The following is a 14,525-nucleotide window of genomic DNA, read 5'->3' as shown; positions in this document are numbered from 1 at the left end:
ATGCTTTGTTTTGTTCCACCCCTTTATATATCTTTTGCATAAGGCGGGAATCCTTTGTCCCTCTCTGGGTTCTCACCCCCTCCTTCTCAATGGAAAGACACCAGGTTAAAGATGGATTCCAGTTCAGGTGACATGATCACATGTCACTGCAAGACTTCATTGCCCACTTGCCAGCACACATGTATACAGGAAGACTTACAGGTGAAACAGCCATCTGCAGTCAATTGTCCTGGTTAATGGGAGTCATCAATATTCCAAACCACCATTAATGGCCCCCACTTTGCATAATTACAATAGGCCCTCAGAGTTATATTTCATGTTTCTAGTTTCAGATATAAGAGTGGTACATTTATACAAATAGGATGATCACACTCAGTAGATTATAAGCTTTGTAATGATACCTTACAAGAGACCTTTTGCATGAAGCATATTCCAGTTACATTATATTCACTCATTAGCATATTTTTATAAAATCATATAGACTACAATGTCACAGCGATTACGGTGTTTTTGTTGTTGTTTTTTATTTCTTATTGGCTTGTGGACTCCTCTGTGCTAACCCCAGGTGCTTTTGTTTTGCTTGTAACCTTTCAGATGAATCTCAAGAGACCTATCTTGATGCTTAATTTTTGTAATTGTTTCTTTTAAAATCTAGCAATAGCCTGAGTTTTCAGATGTATTTTCTTTTTGTTTTTAATAAAATTTCCTTTTTTAAAAACAGGCTTGGATTTGTGTGTCCCTAAGAGGTTTGTGCATGTTGTTTAATTAGCTGGGGGCAACAGCTAATTTCCTTTGTTTTCTTTCTCAGCTCTTCCCGGGGGGCAAGTGAAAGGGCTTCTGAGTACCCCACAGGAAGGAATTCCCAAGTGAGTCTTCCTGGGTCCCAAGGGGTTCTTTTTCACTTGGGTGGTGGCAGCATTTACCCATCCAAGGTCAGAGAGAAACTGTGACCTTGGGAGTTTAATATCAGCCTGGAGTGGCCGGTATTAATTTTTTAATCCTTGCAGGCCCCCACCTTCTGCACTCAAAGTGCCAGAGTGGGGAATCAGCCTTGACAGTATCTATCTCCATATTAATATATCGAAGTAATTGAGCAATTCTAATAATGTAAATATATTGAGAGGCTGAGTCTCTAAAGCAGGCTTGACAATATCTGCATAACCAGTTCTTCCTAAAAAGAAACATTTCTTGCTTTTGCTTCCCTCTGTTTTACTAATAGGAATCTTCAGACTCTGGACATGATAATTTTAACCCCTGCTGTCTCCTCCCCTCCCCCTTTAGTTTATCCCCTCCTAAGTAAGCCCCTACACAAAAAAATCATAGACCTAATGTAATTTGCTAACATCACATTGTTCACTGTGCTTGTGTGTTATACCCATTCCCACATCCTGTGCCTGTCTTGTCTATTTAGATTGTAAGCTCTTCAGTGCCTGGACTATGTACTACTCTGTGGCTGCACAGCACCTAGAATAAAAGGGTCCCATTCTTGGTTGGCCTTTAAGAACTACCAAAATACATAATGATATAACACACAAATATTCTCTCTTCAGTGGTTTTCCCTACTTCTTATCTCTGACAATTAGGGGTATTTATCATGTAGTGACAATATAAAACAGAGACTGGGATTCTATATATTCAGTTTCCTTTATTCACTGATCTATTACAGCAGTTCTCAAATTTTAGCAACCGGAGGACCCCCATTTTGATTTACAAAATTTTCACAGACCCCCAGGTCCCTTGCTCAGCCCCAGGCCCCGCCCCCCACTCCACTCCTTCCCCCAAGGCCCCACTCTCACTCCACCTCCAAGCACACCCTGTCCGCACTCCTCTCTCTCCCTCCCAGCACCTCCTGCACGCCGCTGAACAGCTGTTCCCCGACCTACAGGAGGCACTGGGAGGGAGCAGAAGAAGTTGATCAGCAGGGCCCAAGGACCCGCTGGAGTACCCTCACGGACTCCAGTTTGAGAAATGCTGATCTATTATGTACGTGTAAAAACTCCTTTGTAAAAATGCTTGTAATACAATTGCATAAGTGTATACTGTGTGATATGGGACTGCACTTGTACATAGTACTTTTGTTTTATATCATTTGGACTTTTTTCCACTGCATGTATAACAGTCTTTCCTGTTCAAAACTGCAAAAATTAACAAAAAAATATTGATTTTTGCAAAGACCTTTCTGTCTTTGACCCCACAATAAAAAGCATCAAATATACTGATGTTGACTAACTGCAGGTTACCCATATAACTTCTTGAGACGGGTACACAGGCGGTTTTGTGTATTTTTTTTGAAATCCCTTTTTCATGACTGTTCTATAGTTCAGCTTGTCACTTAGGGCTTGTCTAGGTGACAGCTTAGTTTGCAGCAAATTGGGGCATAAATCTACCTTGCACTAAGCGCCTGCGTTGACCCTGCTGCCATGCACTGTAAGTTCTCTAGTGCGCTTTAATCATCCGTTTCAAAGCACAGTAGAGCAAAGAGCACTACAGAACTTTTGTGTGCAGCAGCAGAGCCATATGGGCACTTAGTGCACGCTAACACAAGGTAGATTTACACTCTGGTTTGCTGCAAATTAAGTGTCCACATAGACAGGCTCCTAGTGATATTACCTCCTACTTCTGACGCTAACAAATGATATCTTCACCAACTGCAGTATTGGGCAGCCACACACTCCGAGCTCAATTCTGCCTTCTGATTAGAACACACAACTTTCATTTACTTCAATGAAAGTTACATATATTTATCTGAAGGCAAAATTGGGCCCAGATGTTCCCAAATATAATACTTGAAAAACAGGCATAAGGATGTCAACACAACTGGATACACAGAGGAAAGCCATTCTTTCTGTCTCTCCTGAAATTCTTACAGCAAACATGTTCTGGGTGATGCTTCTCACAGAGAAAGGTTGAAATGGCAGAACTTAAAGGTTTCCTGGCAGTCGGAAAAGCCCCAATAATGTGAGTGAGACTCTTGGAGTTTCACTGCACTGAGAGGTTTGAGCTGATGCAAATAACTCCACCCAATGAGTAAATTCTTATCAGTAAGGCAGTCATTAGCTCCAGGGAGAAAGACAAGTGGGTTTTTCTTTTGAAATCAACTCATTGGAAAATGCTGCAACCCAGAGGACTAAACCGATGTCTGATTGCTCCTCATATTATATGACTCAAAGTTTCTTCAGACTGGGACACTGTAGCCACCACAGTCTGCCTTAGGGTATGATTGCAAGTTAAATCAAGTTATCTATACCTAACTCTTCTCGAGTTACCCTATTTTGAGCAAAAGCTGCCTCATCACAAAACACTTTGAGATGCACAAACTGGTTGTGTTAGCAGGTGGCAAGTCATGCTAACTTGAGCTTTATCTATACCCCTTGATGGGCCAACTAAAGTTAAAAGCACCCCCACACTCAAAATAAGGAGTTTTAGAATCATTAGTATTATCTATCCCTGACCGGTCTAACCTGCTCGTAAAAATCTCCATTGATAGAGATTCCACAACCTCCGTAGGCAATTTATACCAATGTTTAACCACCCCTGACAGTTGCGAAGTTTTTCCTAATGTCCAACCTAAACCTCCCTTGCTGCAATTTAAGCCCATTGCTTCTTGTCCATATCCTCAGAGGTTAAGAAGAACAATTTTTCTCCTGCCTCCTTGTAACAACCTTTTATGTACTTGAAAACGGTTATGTCCCCTCTCAGTCTTCTCTTTTCCAGACTAAACAAACCCAATTTTTTCAATCTTCCCCCATAGGTCATGTTTTTGAGACCTTTACTCATTTTGTGTGGATGTGACTCAAATTAGGGGGAAAAATCAACTTAATTGCAAGGAGGACAAACCCTGAGGTATTTCCATCACAGACATCTGCACAGGAGCTAGATCAGTGGTCCTCAAACTTTTGTATTGGTGACCCCTTTCACATAGCAAGCCTCTGAGTACGACCTCCTTTTTAAATTAAAAACTTTTAAATATATTTAAACACCATTATAAATGCTGGAGGGAAAGCAGGGTTTGGAGTTGAGTCTGACAGCTCACGACCCCCCATGTAATAACCTGGGAACCCCCTGAGGGTTCCGAACCCTAGTTTGAGAACCCCTGAGCTAGATGGTCTCTCCACACAGTTTGCAAAGCATTATTGCTTGGATTTGGCCTCCAGGAAATCTTATTTCAGACTATGTCCTGAAATTTGTTTCCAATATAGGAGAAGTCAAACTCTCTCCCTGTCAAAAGCTAGGTTTATTTAACTTCAGTTGGCCTGTTTTTTCAAGTTTTCCCACCCTACTGATTGTAGGTTGATTCATGTATAACATATACGCCTCTACCCCGAAATAACGTGGTCCTCGGGAGTCAAAAAAAAATCTCACCGTGTTATAGGTGAGAACGCGTTATATCAAACTTGCTTTGCCCCACCCCTTGCTCCCTGACCACCCCCTCCAGAGACCCCATCCCTAATCACCCCCAGGATCCCACCTGCTACCCAACCCCACTGTCCCCTCACTGCTCTGACCCCTATCAACCCCTCCCCGCCCCTGACAGGCACTCACCGGCAGCGGCGGGAAGCGGAGCAGCCCGGCCCCAGTCCACTTCACCCTCCCAGCTCCCAGCCACGGTGTTCCGCTTCCTGCCATCGGTGAGTGCGGAGAGGTTGGGGAAAGGATGTTCCCCCGCACTCACCTGCGGCGGGAAGCAAAGCGACGCAGCCCCAGCCTGCTCCGCTTTCCTTGCCCCGGCCCCAGCCGTGTCGCTGGGGGGCAGCTGGGGAAAGGTCCTGCACTCACCTGCGGCGGGAAGCGGAGCGCCACGGCTGGGAGCTGGCAGAGTGGAGCTGGCTGGGGCTGGGTTGCTCCGCTTCCCACCGCCGGTGAGTGTGGGGAAGCTGGGGAAAGGACGCTCCCCCGTACTCACCTGTGGCAGGAAGCAGAGTACTGCAGCTGGGAGCTGGCGGAGTGGAGCGGGCTGGGGCTGGGCTGCTCCACTTCCGCCGCTGCTGGTGAGTGCGGGGGGATCCCTTCCCCCAAGCCCCCTCCCCTGAGTGACACGGCTGGGGCCGGGGCGAGGGAAGCAGAGAGGGCTGCTCCCGGCCCTCCGCTAAGCCCCTGGGCCACTCTAGGACTGTGGGGCCCCCAAAAGTGCCCTCCCACAGCTCCTGCCCCCCAGGCCCTGGGGGGGGGGACCCTCTGCCCCTTATCAAACCCCTCATCCCCAGCCTGGCCCGACACCCTTAACACGCTGCTCAGAGCAGTGTGTCAGAGCTTTACTGTGTGGTATGCGAACCCACGTTCTATCTGGTCGCGTTATATCGGGGTAGAGGTGTATCTTGTACATGCCTGAAGAATTTTGAGATTAGGATATCTATCTAGATGAGGGGTCAGCAACCTTTCAGAAGTAGTGTGCTGAGTCTTCATTTAGTCACTCTAGTTTAAGGTTTCGCTTTTAATGTTTTTAGAAGGTCTCTTTTTATAAGTCTATAATATATAACTATTGTTGTATATAAAGTAAATAAGATTTTTAAATGTTTAAGAAGCTTCATTTAAAATTAAATAAAATGCAGAACCCCCGGACCAATGGCCAGGACCCAGGCAGTGTGAGTGCCACTGAAAATCAGCTCACGTGCTGCCTTTGGCACACGTGCCATAGTTTGCCTACCCCTGATACAGATAGACCAATCTACCCTAGATAGACACATGTCCCTGTTCCCACTCTTCGGAGGGCAGCGTGTTTGCTTGGCAAGGGGGTTGTATGCTCTGGCCAAAATTAGCATGATTTGCACTAAACAGTACTTTTATTCATTCAGTAAATAAAGAACAAATGAAAAAATATCCTGTACAGGTTAGGAAGCCTGAAATTGTATTCAACAATAAATATTTCCACTCTTGCTTTCCCTCCTTGCTCCTATTTAGAATGGATATTTTCCCAGAGAGTCTTTCAGAAAACCAGCGGCATCATTTGATATGTATCGGGAAGCAGCTGTTGCCCCTCTTGGGGGAAGTTTTCATAGATCTATATGCTCTACTTCCTTCCCTGTCACCCCAAGACTTTGCAGGATATAATATAATCACATATATTCTATACACCAGCAGTTTTTCTTCTGAAATGACATCCTTGAATAAAAGATAATAAGACTGCTATTGTCTAACTCTGTTAAGAAAGTTAGTACACTGTTTTTCACCACGATCAGATTCACATCCTATGGCTTGGGTCCAGAAGGGGACATAACACACACTGACCAATGGATCACTTGAGCAGTTCTCCTCCCTGGCTATGCATGTCTGCTCTAATCTTGGCTCCCATTAAAACCTACAAGAACATTGCTCTGAGAGGGTCAGAGAACAGGGCTCTCTGTGTCACCTGGGTGACAACCCCAGGCCAGACAGGCAGGAGAGAGAATACCCAAAGCTAAAGGAGGTACAAATGGTTGCATTTTGAGCCCTGTGTTACTTAGGGCAGAGGGTCCCTGTACCCCAGATAAGCAATGCAGCAAAGCTCCTCACCACTGTAGGTTAAAGCAATGATTCTCAACCAAGGGTACTATACCCCGGGGCTATTTAGAGGGCTTCCAGGGGGTACATCAACTCACCTAGGTATTTGCCTAGTTTTACAACAGGCTACATAAAAAGCACTAGCAAAGGCAGTACAAACTAACATTTCATATGACTTGTTTATACTGATCTATATACTATACACTGAAATGTAAATACAATATTTAAATTTCAATTAATTTATTTCCAAATTATATGGTAAAAAATTAGAACAAGCAATTTTTAGTAATAGTGGGCTATGACACGTTTCTATTTTTATGTCTGATTTTGTAAGCAAGTACTTTTTCAGAGGTAAAACTGGGTACGCAAGCCAAAGCAGACTCCTGCAAGGGGTATAGTAGTCTGGAAAGGTTGAGAGCCACTGGGCTAAAGCTCGCTCAGCCGGGATAGCCAATGTGCCCATCGCTCGGGGCTGGGCGGGCGGTTGGGGGGCTGTGGGCAGAGCGAACCGGAAAGGAGGGTGTAACGGGCTCCGGGGAACGAAAGGGAGGTCAGGGGCTCTGCCGCTCCCCGCAGCGGAAGGGGAAGGATGACCGGCTCTACTGTACAGGGCCCCCTGCCCAGGCGCAGCCTCCCACGGGGCTGCCCGCGCCTGCAGTCGGGAGGAGCGACCGCTCCGCACCCTCCCGAGCCCCCCGCACGGGCGGAAGCACTTTAGGTTCCCGCTCCCCCACCAGCACCCTGGACCGAGAGCGACGACGGACGGAGGCTAGATCCCGACACGCATGCGCGCCACACACCCACCTCGGGCCTTCCGGGAGACGGGCTGAGGCCCGGCACCGCGCCCAGCTCCTCGCGGCGGAGCCAAGAGGGCGGCGGGGTTCCGGGCGCGGCGTGTGCGCACGCGCGGCAGGGAGGTGTTGTCTGACCCGAGCCGCCCCTCCGGCCTCGCCCCGCGGGGCCATTTAAAGGCGGCGCCGGAGCCAGGCCGCCTCTGTTGTGCTATCGGCCGCGCAGCGCCAGAGCAGCCCCGACTCTGCCTCCCGGCCCCGCTGCAGCTGCCACCATGTACCGTTACCTAGGGGAGCTGCTCGCGTCCCGCGCCGGGGCCGGCTCGGTGCTGGCGGGCACGGAGCCCAGCGCGGCGGTAGCGGCAGCCCTGTGGGGCGGCCCCTGCGGGGGGCTCCCGCCGCGGCGGCGCTACAGCGAGGCGGAGCAGGAGGACGACCCCAACTTCTTCAAGATGGTGGAGGGCTTCTTCGACCGCGGCGCCGGCATCGTGGAGGACAAGCTGGTGGAGGGGCTGCGCTCGCGGGAGAGCCCCGAGGAGCGGCGCCACCGCGTCCGCGGCATCCTCCGCATCATCAAGCCCTGCAACCACGTGCTCAGCGTCTCCTTCCCCATCAAACGCGACAACGGAGAGTGGGAGGTGATCGAGGGATACCGGGCGCAGCACAGCCAGCACCGCACCCCCTGCAAGGGAGGTGAGCTCCGCACCCCTGTGCGCGCACACACACAGCCACCTCCGCACCCCCTGCAAGGGAGGTGAGCTCCGCACCCCTGTGCGCGCACACACACAGCCACCTCCGCACCCCCTGCCCGGGGGGTGAGCTCCGCACCCCTGTGTCTGCGCGCATACACACAGCCAGCACCGCACCCCCTGCCCGGGGGGCGAGCTCCGCACCCCACCATCACCATACACACAGCCAGCTCCGCACCCCTGTGCGCGCACACACACAGCCAGCACCGCACCCCCTGCCCGGGGGGTGAGCTCCGCACCCCTGTGTCTGCGCGCGTACACACAGCCAGCACCGCACCCCCTGCCCGGGGGGTGAGCTCCGCACCCCTGTGTCTGCGCGCGTACACACAGCCAGCACCGCATCCCCTGCCCAGGGGGCGAGCTCCGCACCCTACCATCACCATACACACAGCCAGCTCCGCACCCCTGTGCGCGCACACACACAGCCACCTCTGCACCCCCTGCCCGGGGGGTGAGCTCCGCACCCCTGTGCGCGCGCACACACAGCCAGCACCGCACCCCCTGCCCGGGGGGTGAGCTCCGCACCCCACCATCACCATACACACAGCTAGCTCCGCACCCCCTGCAAGGGAGGTGAGCTCCGCACCCCTGTGCGCGCGCACACACAGCCAGCACCGCACCCCCTGCCCGGGGGGTGAGCTCCGCACCCCACCATCACCATACACACAGCCAGCTCCGCACCCCCTGCCCGGGGGGTGAGCTCCGCACCCCTGTGTGCGCGCACACAGCCAGCACCGCACCCCCTGCCCGGGGGGTGAGCTCCGCACCCCACCATCACCATACACACAGCCAGCACCGCACCCCCTGCCCGGGGGGTGAGCTCCGCACCCCACCATCACCATACACACAGCCAGCACCGTACCCCCTGCCCGGGGGGTGAGCTCCGCACCCCACCATCACCATACACACAACCAGCTCCGCACCCCTGTGTGCGCGCACACACAGCCACCTCCGCACCCCCCCATACCATTCCGACAGCGGCACTGCACCTCCTGCAAGGGACGGGAGAGCCCCTCTACCCTGGTATACAGATCTCTAGCACCCTGACAACCTGAAAATTGAGACCCACGCATGAGATCCATGTATAGACAGAGCCATACATACCTGGGGTACCCCCTGCAAGGTTGGTGAGACCTCCTCATAGATCCCCAGCACTCCTCATGCCGTGCCAGTACTGCACCTATATAAACTAACCCAGCACTGCACTACCTGCAGGAAAGGGGACACCCCAGCAGGAGAATCTCTTTATATCCCATTCATATACAGCCAGCACTACACCCAACAAACAAGTGATTAAAGTAGAGTGAGACAGGAGTGAGAGCTTTCACTGCACCAGCCAAGGAGGGAAGGGCAGTTATTGGGGATCACTGCTTACCCAGAACTAGGGAGAGTTCTCATCTACTTTCAGCAGCATGGGAGCTATAATTCCTGCTTGGTTATCACCTGCTCCAAACACAGCCAGCAATATATCCACTGTAAGAGTAATGAGATTCCCTCCTATACTTCACAGCTGGAACTGTACCTTGTGAAAGGAGTATGACAGAAACATTTTTCTTTTTCTCAGCTAGTGTTGGCTCCCTGCAAAAGATAGGAAACACATACACAGCCAACATTGCACCTCTAAAAGGCAGTCCATGTTCCCAATATTGCATATCCAACAGTGCTAGCCCTGCAGCCCTTCCAAGGCCGGTGGGGAGCTCCTTGCCACTGACCCCCTACATCCATCCATGCATTCTCTGCAAGAGAGGTCAACTTCCATCTCTGTCCCAACCTAGCCACATGCCTGCCAAAATAAAAAGTGTGTAAATATACATGTATTTACATAAATTCAATTGCAAGTCCTTTGAAGCACATACTTTCCTATTTTCAGCTTGCATTGTAACAAAACTTCAATGTGTGGAAGAGGAGGAACTTGGCTTACATCTATGGGGCACTTAGAGCTTGATAAACACCTTCTACAAGGGAAAACAATTTTAGTACCATATTTCCAATATTCCTAAGAAGGTGGGAAGTAGAGGGATGTCAGTTCTTGTTAATATTTAAATGATCACTTAACCCCTAAAATGCTAGGGTGCTTTCAACAACTTTTCTAGTGTGTTTAGGAGTTTTGATCGTGACATCCCAAGGTTATATACTAATGTCAGGGATCCAAAACAATGCAGTTTTGTCTTGCAAAGAATGATCATTCTCACCCCAGGGAATGTTCTGAACAATTCAGATTTACCCAGAGAAGTTCTCAGCAAATCTCAAACTTTAACAACATGAATGGTGAAATCTGAGGCACTATGTACACTTGCATAGTTTAATTATGAATTGAAAAGTTGGGGGGAAAACAAAAAATAACTTGAGAACATTATAATGTAAGGGCTGTTTCTAATACATACTTTGATTTAATACAAAATCCCCCTCCAGCCCAGAGCAGGAAAATAGCCAGTTGGTCAAGTTTCTAGGTAGATGTACAGAAAAAGCCAAAAACTAGCGGTCTTCTAGGAAAAGAAGTCACACCTTTATAAGGGAATTGAGAGGATTGGCCCAGTACAGGCAACCATGCATCCCTAATACTTCCAGGGCTGTGAGCCTATGAAGCAAGACTCCCAACCATCATTAAGGACTCAACCAGTACTATATCCCCTTGAAAGATAGAGTTAGACAACCTGGCTTCCAGCCTGGATCAGTCAGCGCTGTGCGCTCTGTTAGGCACATAATCTTTAAAAACAGTTACATGCCTGTAATGATCTCAGAGTATAGGACTTCAAACTAAACACCATGCCTTTGCCAGACACCTGAAATCGTAATTGTACAGAATGCACCCCTGCATGTTGTCATAATGGACCTCCTCTTTATGGTTGCTAGAAAAAGATTGGGGGAGTGTTAAGAACACTTACTCATCTTATAAAGAATTAAGTATAGGTGCTGTCTAGGTCTGACTATTGGATTTATGCTTAGGATTCGGATTCCTTAACTTCCTCTTGAAAGACTGAGGCACTTTTCTTCTGGTTTTTGGTACAGTAATGTACTTTAGAGTTGTGGGGTTTTTTGTTTGTTGGTTTTTTTGTCTGCCAGTTGGACTGTTTGCATAGTTTTTAACTCCATCAACGCTGCAGTTTGACACCTATGTGTCAGGTGCCTTGGGCTCACATGGCTTAGGCTACAGGGCACTTTACTTACGGTGTAGACCAGTGGTCCCCAACTCGCCAGCCGAAGGACCACTGCGGTGAAGCACCCGCCGAAATGCTGCTGAATTTCGGCAGCATTTTGGCGGCAATGCCTCTTGATGACGCCGCTTGCTGTCGACAAGCGACATCAGCAAGAGGCGTCCCCGCCGAAATTCGGGAGTGATGCCTCTCAATGATGTCACTTGTCGATGGCAAGCGGCGTCAGCGAGAGGCGTCCCCGCCGAAATGCCGCTGAAATTCGACGGCGTTTTGGCGGGTGCTCTCCCGGGGGCCAGGACGTGGGTGCATTAAGATGCCCCTGCGGGCACCGCATTGGGGACCACTGGTGTAGACATTCAGGCTTGGGGTGGAGCCCAGGCTTCGGGACCCACCCAGTCTTCATCCTCAAAGGAAATGTGCACAACAGCTTCAAAAGATGAGCATGGACGCTTAAATTCATAACTTTGCTGGATACTAAAAACTGGTCTTAATAAAGACACTGGATTTGTGTTTTCTTACAACAGTCTGTAACCCACTAACCCCTCTTTTGCCTATGTTTGCAGAGGGGTTAATGGGCCACTTAAACTTGAACATCCCTTAGAATTTATTTACTTATGCTAAAAAACCTGTTCCACCTTGTAATAGGTGTGACACTCAATACCTTTCCCAGAACTGAAGAAAAGCTCTTTTTTTTTTTTTTTTTCACCAACAAACGTTGATCAAATAAGGGCTTATCTACACTTAGAGCGCTGAAGGAAGTACTCCATACCCCTGAGTGACCTAGTTATACAAACATGAGTTCGTAGTGTAGACCAGGGCAATAGGATATTATCTTACCCACCTTGTCTCTCTAAAATGATGTGGGCATTTTAAAATACATTTTCCTTTGACTCTGTTTCAAGATGTGCATTTCTGATGACCTGGGAGTAAGAAATGAGAACATCAAACTCAAAGCTCCTCTCATACGGGCAATGGCTTTATCTGTGTGGAGTCAGTGTCCCCAACTATTGCCACAACCTTGTCTGGGGCCTGGCCTATGGCAGTTTGAAAACCACTGGTGATCACAACCCAGTGCTGGGTCGTGGAATCCAAGGCACTGGGTTGCCGCAGCTCTGGTCTGCACCGCTGACTGGGCCGTTAAAAGTTGGTGGCGCTGCCTGGCTAAGGCAGGCTAGTCCCTACCTGTTCTGACACCGCACTGTGCCCCAAAAGTGGCCAGCAGCAGGTCTGGCTCCTAGGTTGGGGAGGGGGGAGCACGAGGCTCCATGCGTTGCCCCTGGCCCGAGCACTGGCTCCCCACTCCCATTGGCCGGGAACAAGTCAATGGGAGCTGGGGGGAAGGGGTGTGTCTGTGGATGAGAGCCACGTGGAGCTGCTTGCGCACCTCCGCCTAGGAGCCAGACCTGCTGCTGGCTGCTTCCGGGGCGCAGCACGGTCCGTGGTGCCAGTACAGCCAGGAAGCCTGCCTTAGCACCCCTGCTGTGCCACTGACCGGGAGCTGCCCAAAGTAAGCCTGTACCCCAATTCCCTGCCCCAGCCCTGAGCCCCACAAGTCCCTTCCTGCACCCCCAAACCCTTTATCCCTGTCCCTACCCCAGAGCCTGCACCCCCAGCGCAAAGCCCTGATCTCCTGCATCCCAACCCCCTGCCACAGCCCAGAGCCCCCACCCACACCCTGAACCTCTCATTCCTGGCCCCACCTTGCAGCCCTCACCCTCAATCCAACCCTCTGCCCCAGCCCTGAGCTACTCCCATGCCCCAAACCCCTCATCCCCAGCTCTGTTTGGTTGCAGGCATCAATAATTTTCTTCAACTGGGTGGCCAGAAAAAAAGTTTGAAAACCACTGGCCTACACTACAGAGTTAGGCTGACATAAAACAGCTTTTGTCAACCTAACTCTGTAAGTATCTACTCTAAAATGTAGCTCTCACTACACCAACTTAATAACTCTACCTCTGCAAGTGGCATAGCACTTAAGTTGGTGCAGTAGACCAGGGGTCGGCAACCTTTCAGAAGTGGTGTGCTGAGTCTTCATTTATTCACTCTGATTTAAGGTTTCGCGTGCCAGTAATGCATTTTAACGTTTTTACGTCTCTTTCTACAAGTCTATAATATATAACTAAACTACTGTTGTATGTAAAGTAAATAAGGTTTTTCAGATGTTTAAGAAGCTTCATTTAAAATTAAATTAAAATGCAGAGCCCCCCCCCCCCCCGACCGGTGGCCAGGACTCAGGCAGTGTGAGTGCCACTGAAAATCAGCTCGCGTGCTGCTTGCGGCACACGTGCCATAGGTTGCCTACGCCTGCAGTAGACTCTGCATTGCTTATAGTGACTGCTGCTGCCTTTCAGAAGCTGTCCGACAGTGCCCCACAGTGACAGTTAAATCGGTGCAAGCGCTCTTTGAGAGGATGGACACACTGCTGACAACGAGTGTAGTGTGGCGATGCAAAAGTGATTTAATTATTTCAGTGACTGTATGTTGACGTAACTTAGGTCGACTTAATTTTGTAGTGTAGACTTGCCCTGGTGTACAGATGGCAAGTATGCTGCTTTCTCCTGTAATTGCTTCTCTGTCCTTCTGCTCTATAAGTTATCTTATCCATGATACTGCAGTTGTGCAGAAAGCCGTTCTTTGTGTTACTGCTGTTGTTGGTCAGAGCCACATTTCTGCACTCACCATAGTAACATTTAATTTTTATAGTCCAATTTCAGATTCACCTAAAAAACTTCAGGTGACTTATTAAATGCTGTTGTTACGAACATAATGATTTTTACTGTAAACTCATTAGCAGTATTATCCAGAAAATGTCTTTTAACATCAATGTTAATAATGTTCTGTAGCAATTTATTCTGCAAGTAAATGTAAAGAGGGTTGACTGTTGGGATGTCTCCTACTATGGTAACTGACCTTTTTAGCCTGAACCTTCCATACCAGGAGTGGGCAAACTATGGCCTGCGGGCCACATCCAGCCCACCAGCTGATTTAATCTGGCCCTCGAGCTCCTGCTGGGGAGCGGGGTTTGGGGATTGCCACGCTCCAACCAGGGAGTGGGGTCGGGCGTCGCTCTGCACGCATGTGCCGCTGCTCCTAGAAACAGCAGCATGTCCTCCCTCCAGCTCATATATGTAGGGACAACCAGGGGGTCCGCACGCTCCCTCCGTCCCAAGCACTGCCCCCGCAGCACCCTTTGGCTAGGAACTGCAGCCAGTGGGCGCTGTAGGGGCGGCGCCTGTGGACAGGGCTGCGTGCAGAGCCGCCTGATCGCACCCCCACCTAGAAGCTGGAGGGGGGACATGCTTCTGCATCTGGGAGTTGTTGAGGTAAAAGCTGCTTGGAGCCTGCACCCAACG

The 14,525-nt window shown here is 49.7% G+C and overlaps 2 protein-coding genes across 12 annotated transcripts in view; one reads left to right on the top strand and one right to left on the bottom strand.

The window, feature by feature from the left end:
* SHLD2 (shieldin complex subunit 2) overlaps positions 1-7,411 on the bottom strand; it is a 71,483-nt gene extending 64,072 nt beyond the window's left edge. For 8 of the 10 annotated variants that reach the window (XR_005601136.1, XR_005601137.1, XR_005601138.1 and 5 more), the window contains exon 1: positions 7,282-7,411. The gene's annotated coding sequence lies outside the window, so the exon portion shown is untranslated. The remainder of the gene's footprint in view (positions 1-7,281) is intronic. The other 2 variants (XM_039546598.1, XM_039546597.1) reach the window with 2 other exon arrangements.
* GLUD1 (glutamate dehydrogenase 1) overlaps positions 7,378-14,525 on the top strand; it is a 61,813-nt gene continuing 54,665 nt past the window's right edge. Inside the window, exon 1 of one of the 2 annotated variants that reach the window (XM_039546601.1) lies at positions 7,378-7,961. In XM_039546601.1, coding sequence (XP_039402535.1) covers positions 7,544-7,961 — 418 coding nt within the window. In that variant the 5' untranslated portion in view covers positions 7,378-7,543. Of the gene's footprint in view, positions 7,962-8,576; positions 8,591-14,525 lie in introns of those variants that run through there. The other variant, XM_039546602.1, reaches the window with a different exon arrangement.

The sequence above is a fragment of the Mauremys reevesii genome, linkage group 7, assembly GCF_016161935.1.
Source record: "Mauremys reevesii isolate NIE-2019 linkage group 7, ASM1616193v1, whole genome shotgun sequence".
NCBI classification, from domain to species: Eukaryota; Metazoa; Chordata; order Testudines; family Geoemydidae; genus Mauremys; species Mauremys reevesii.
The sequence above is the reverse complement of the archived record's forward strand: the minus strand, read 5'-3'. Positions and strand labels throughout refer to the sequence as shown.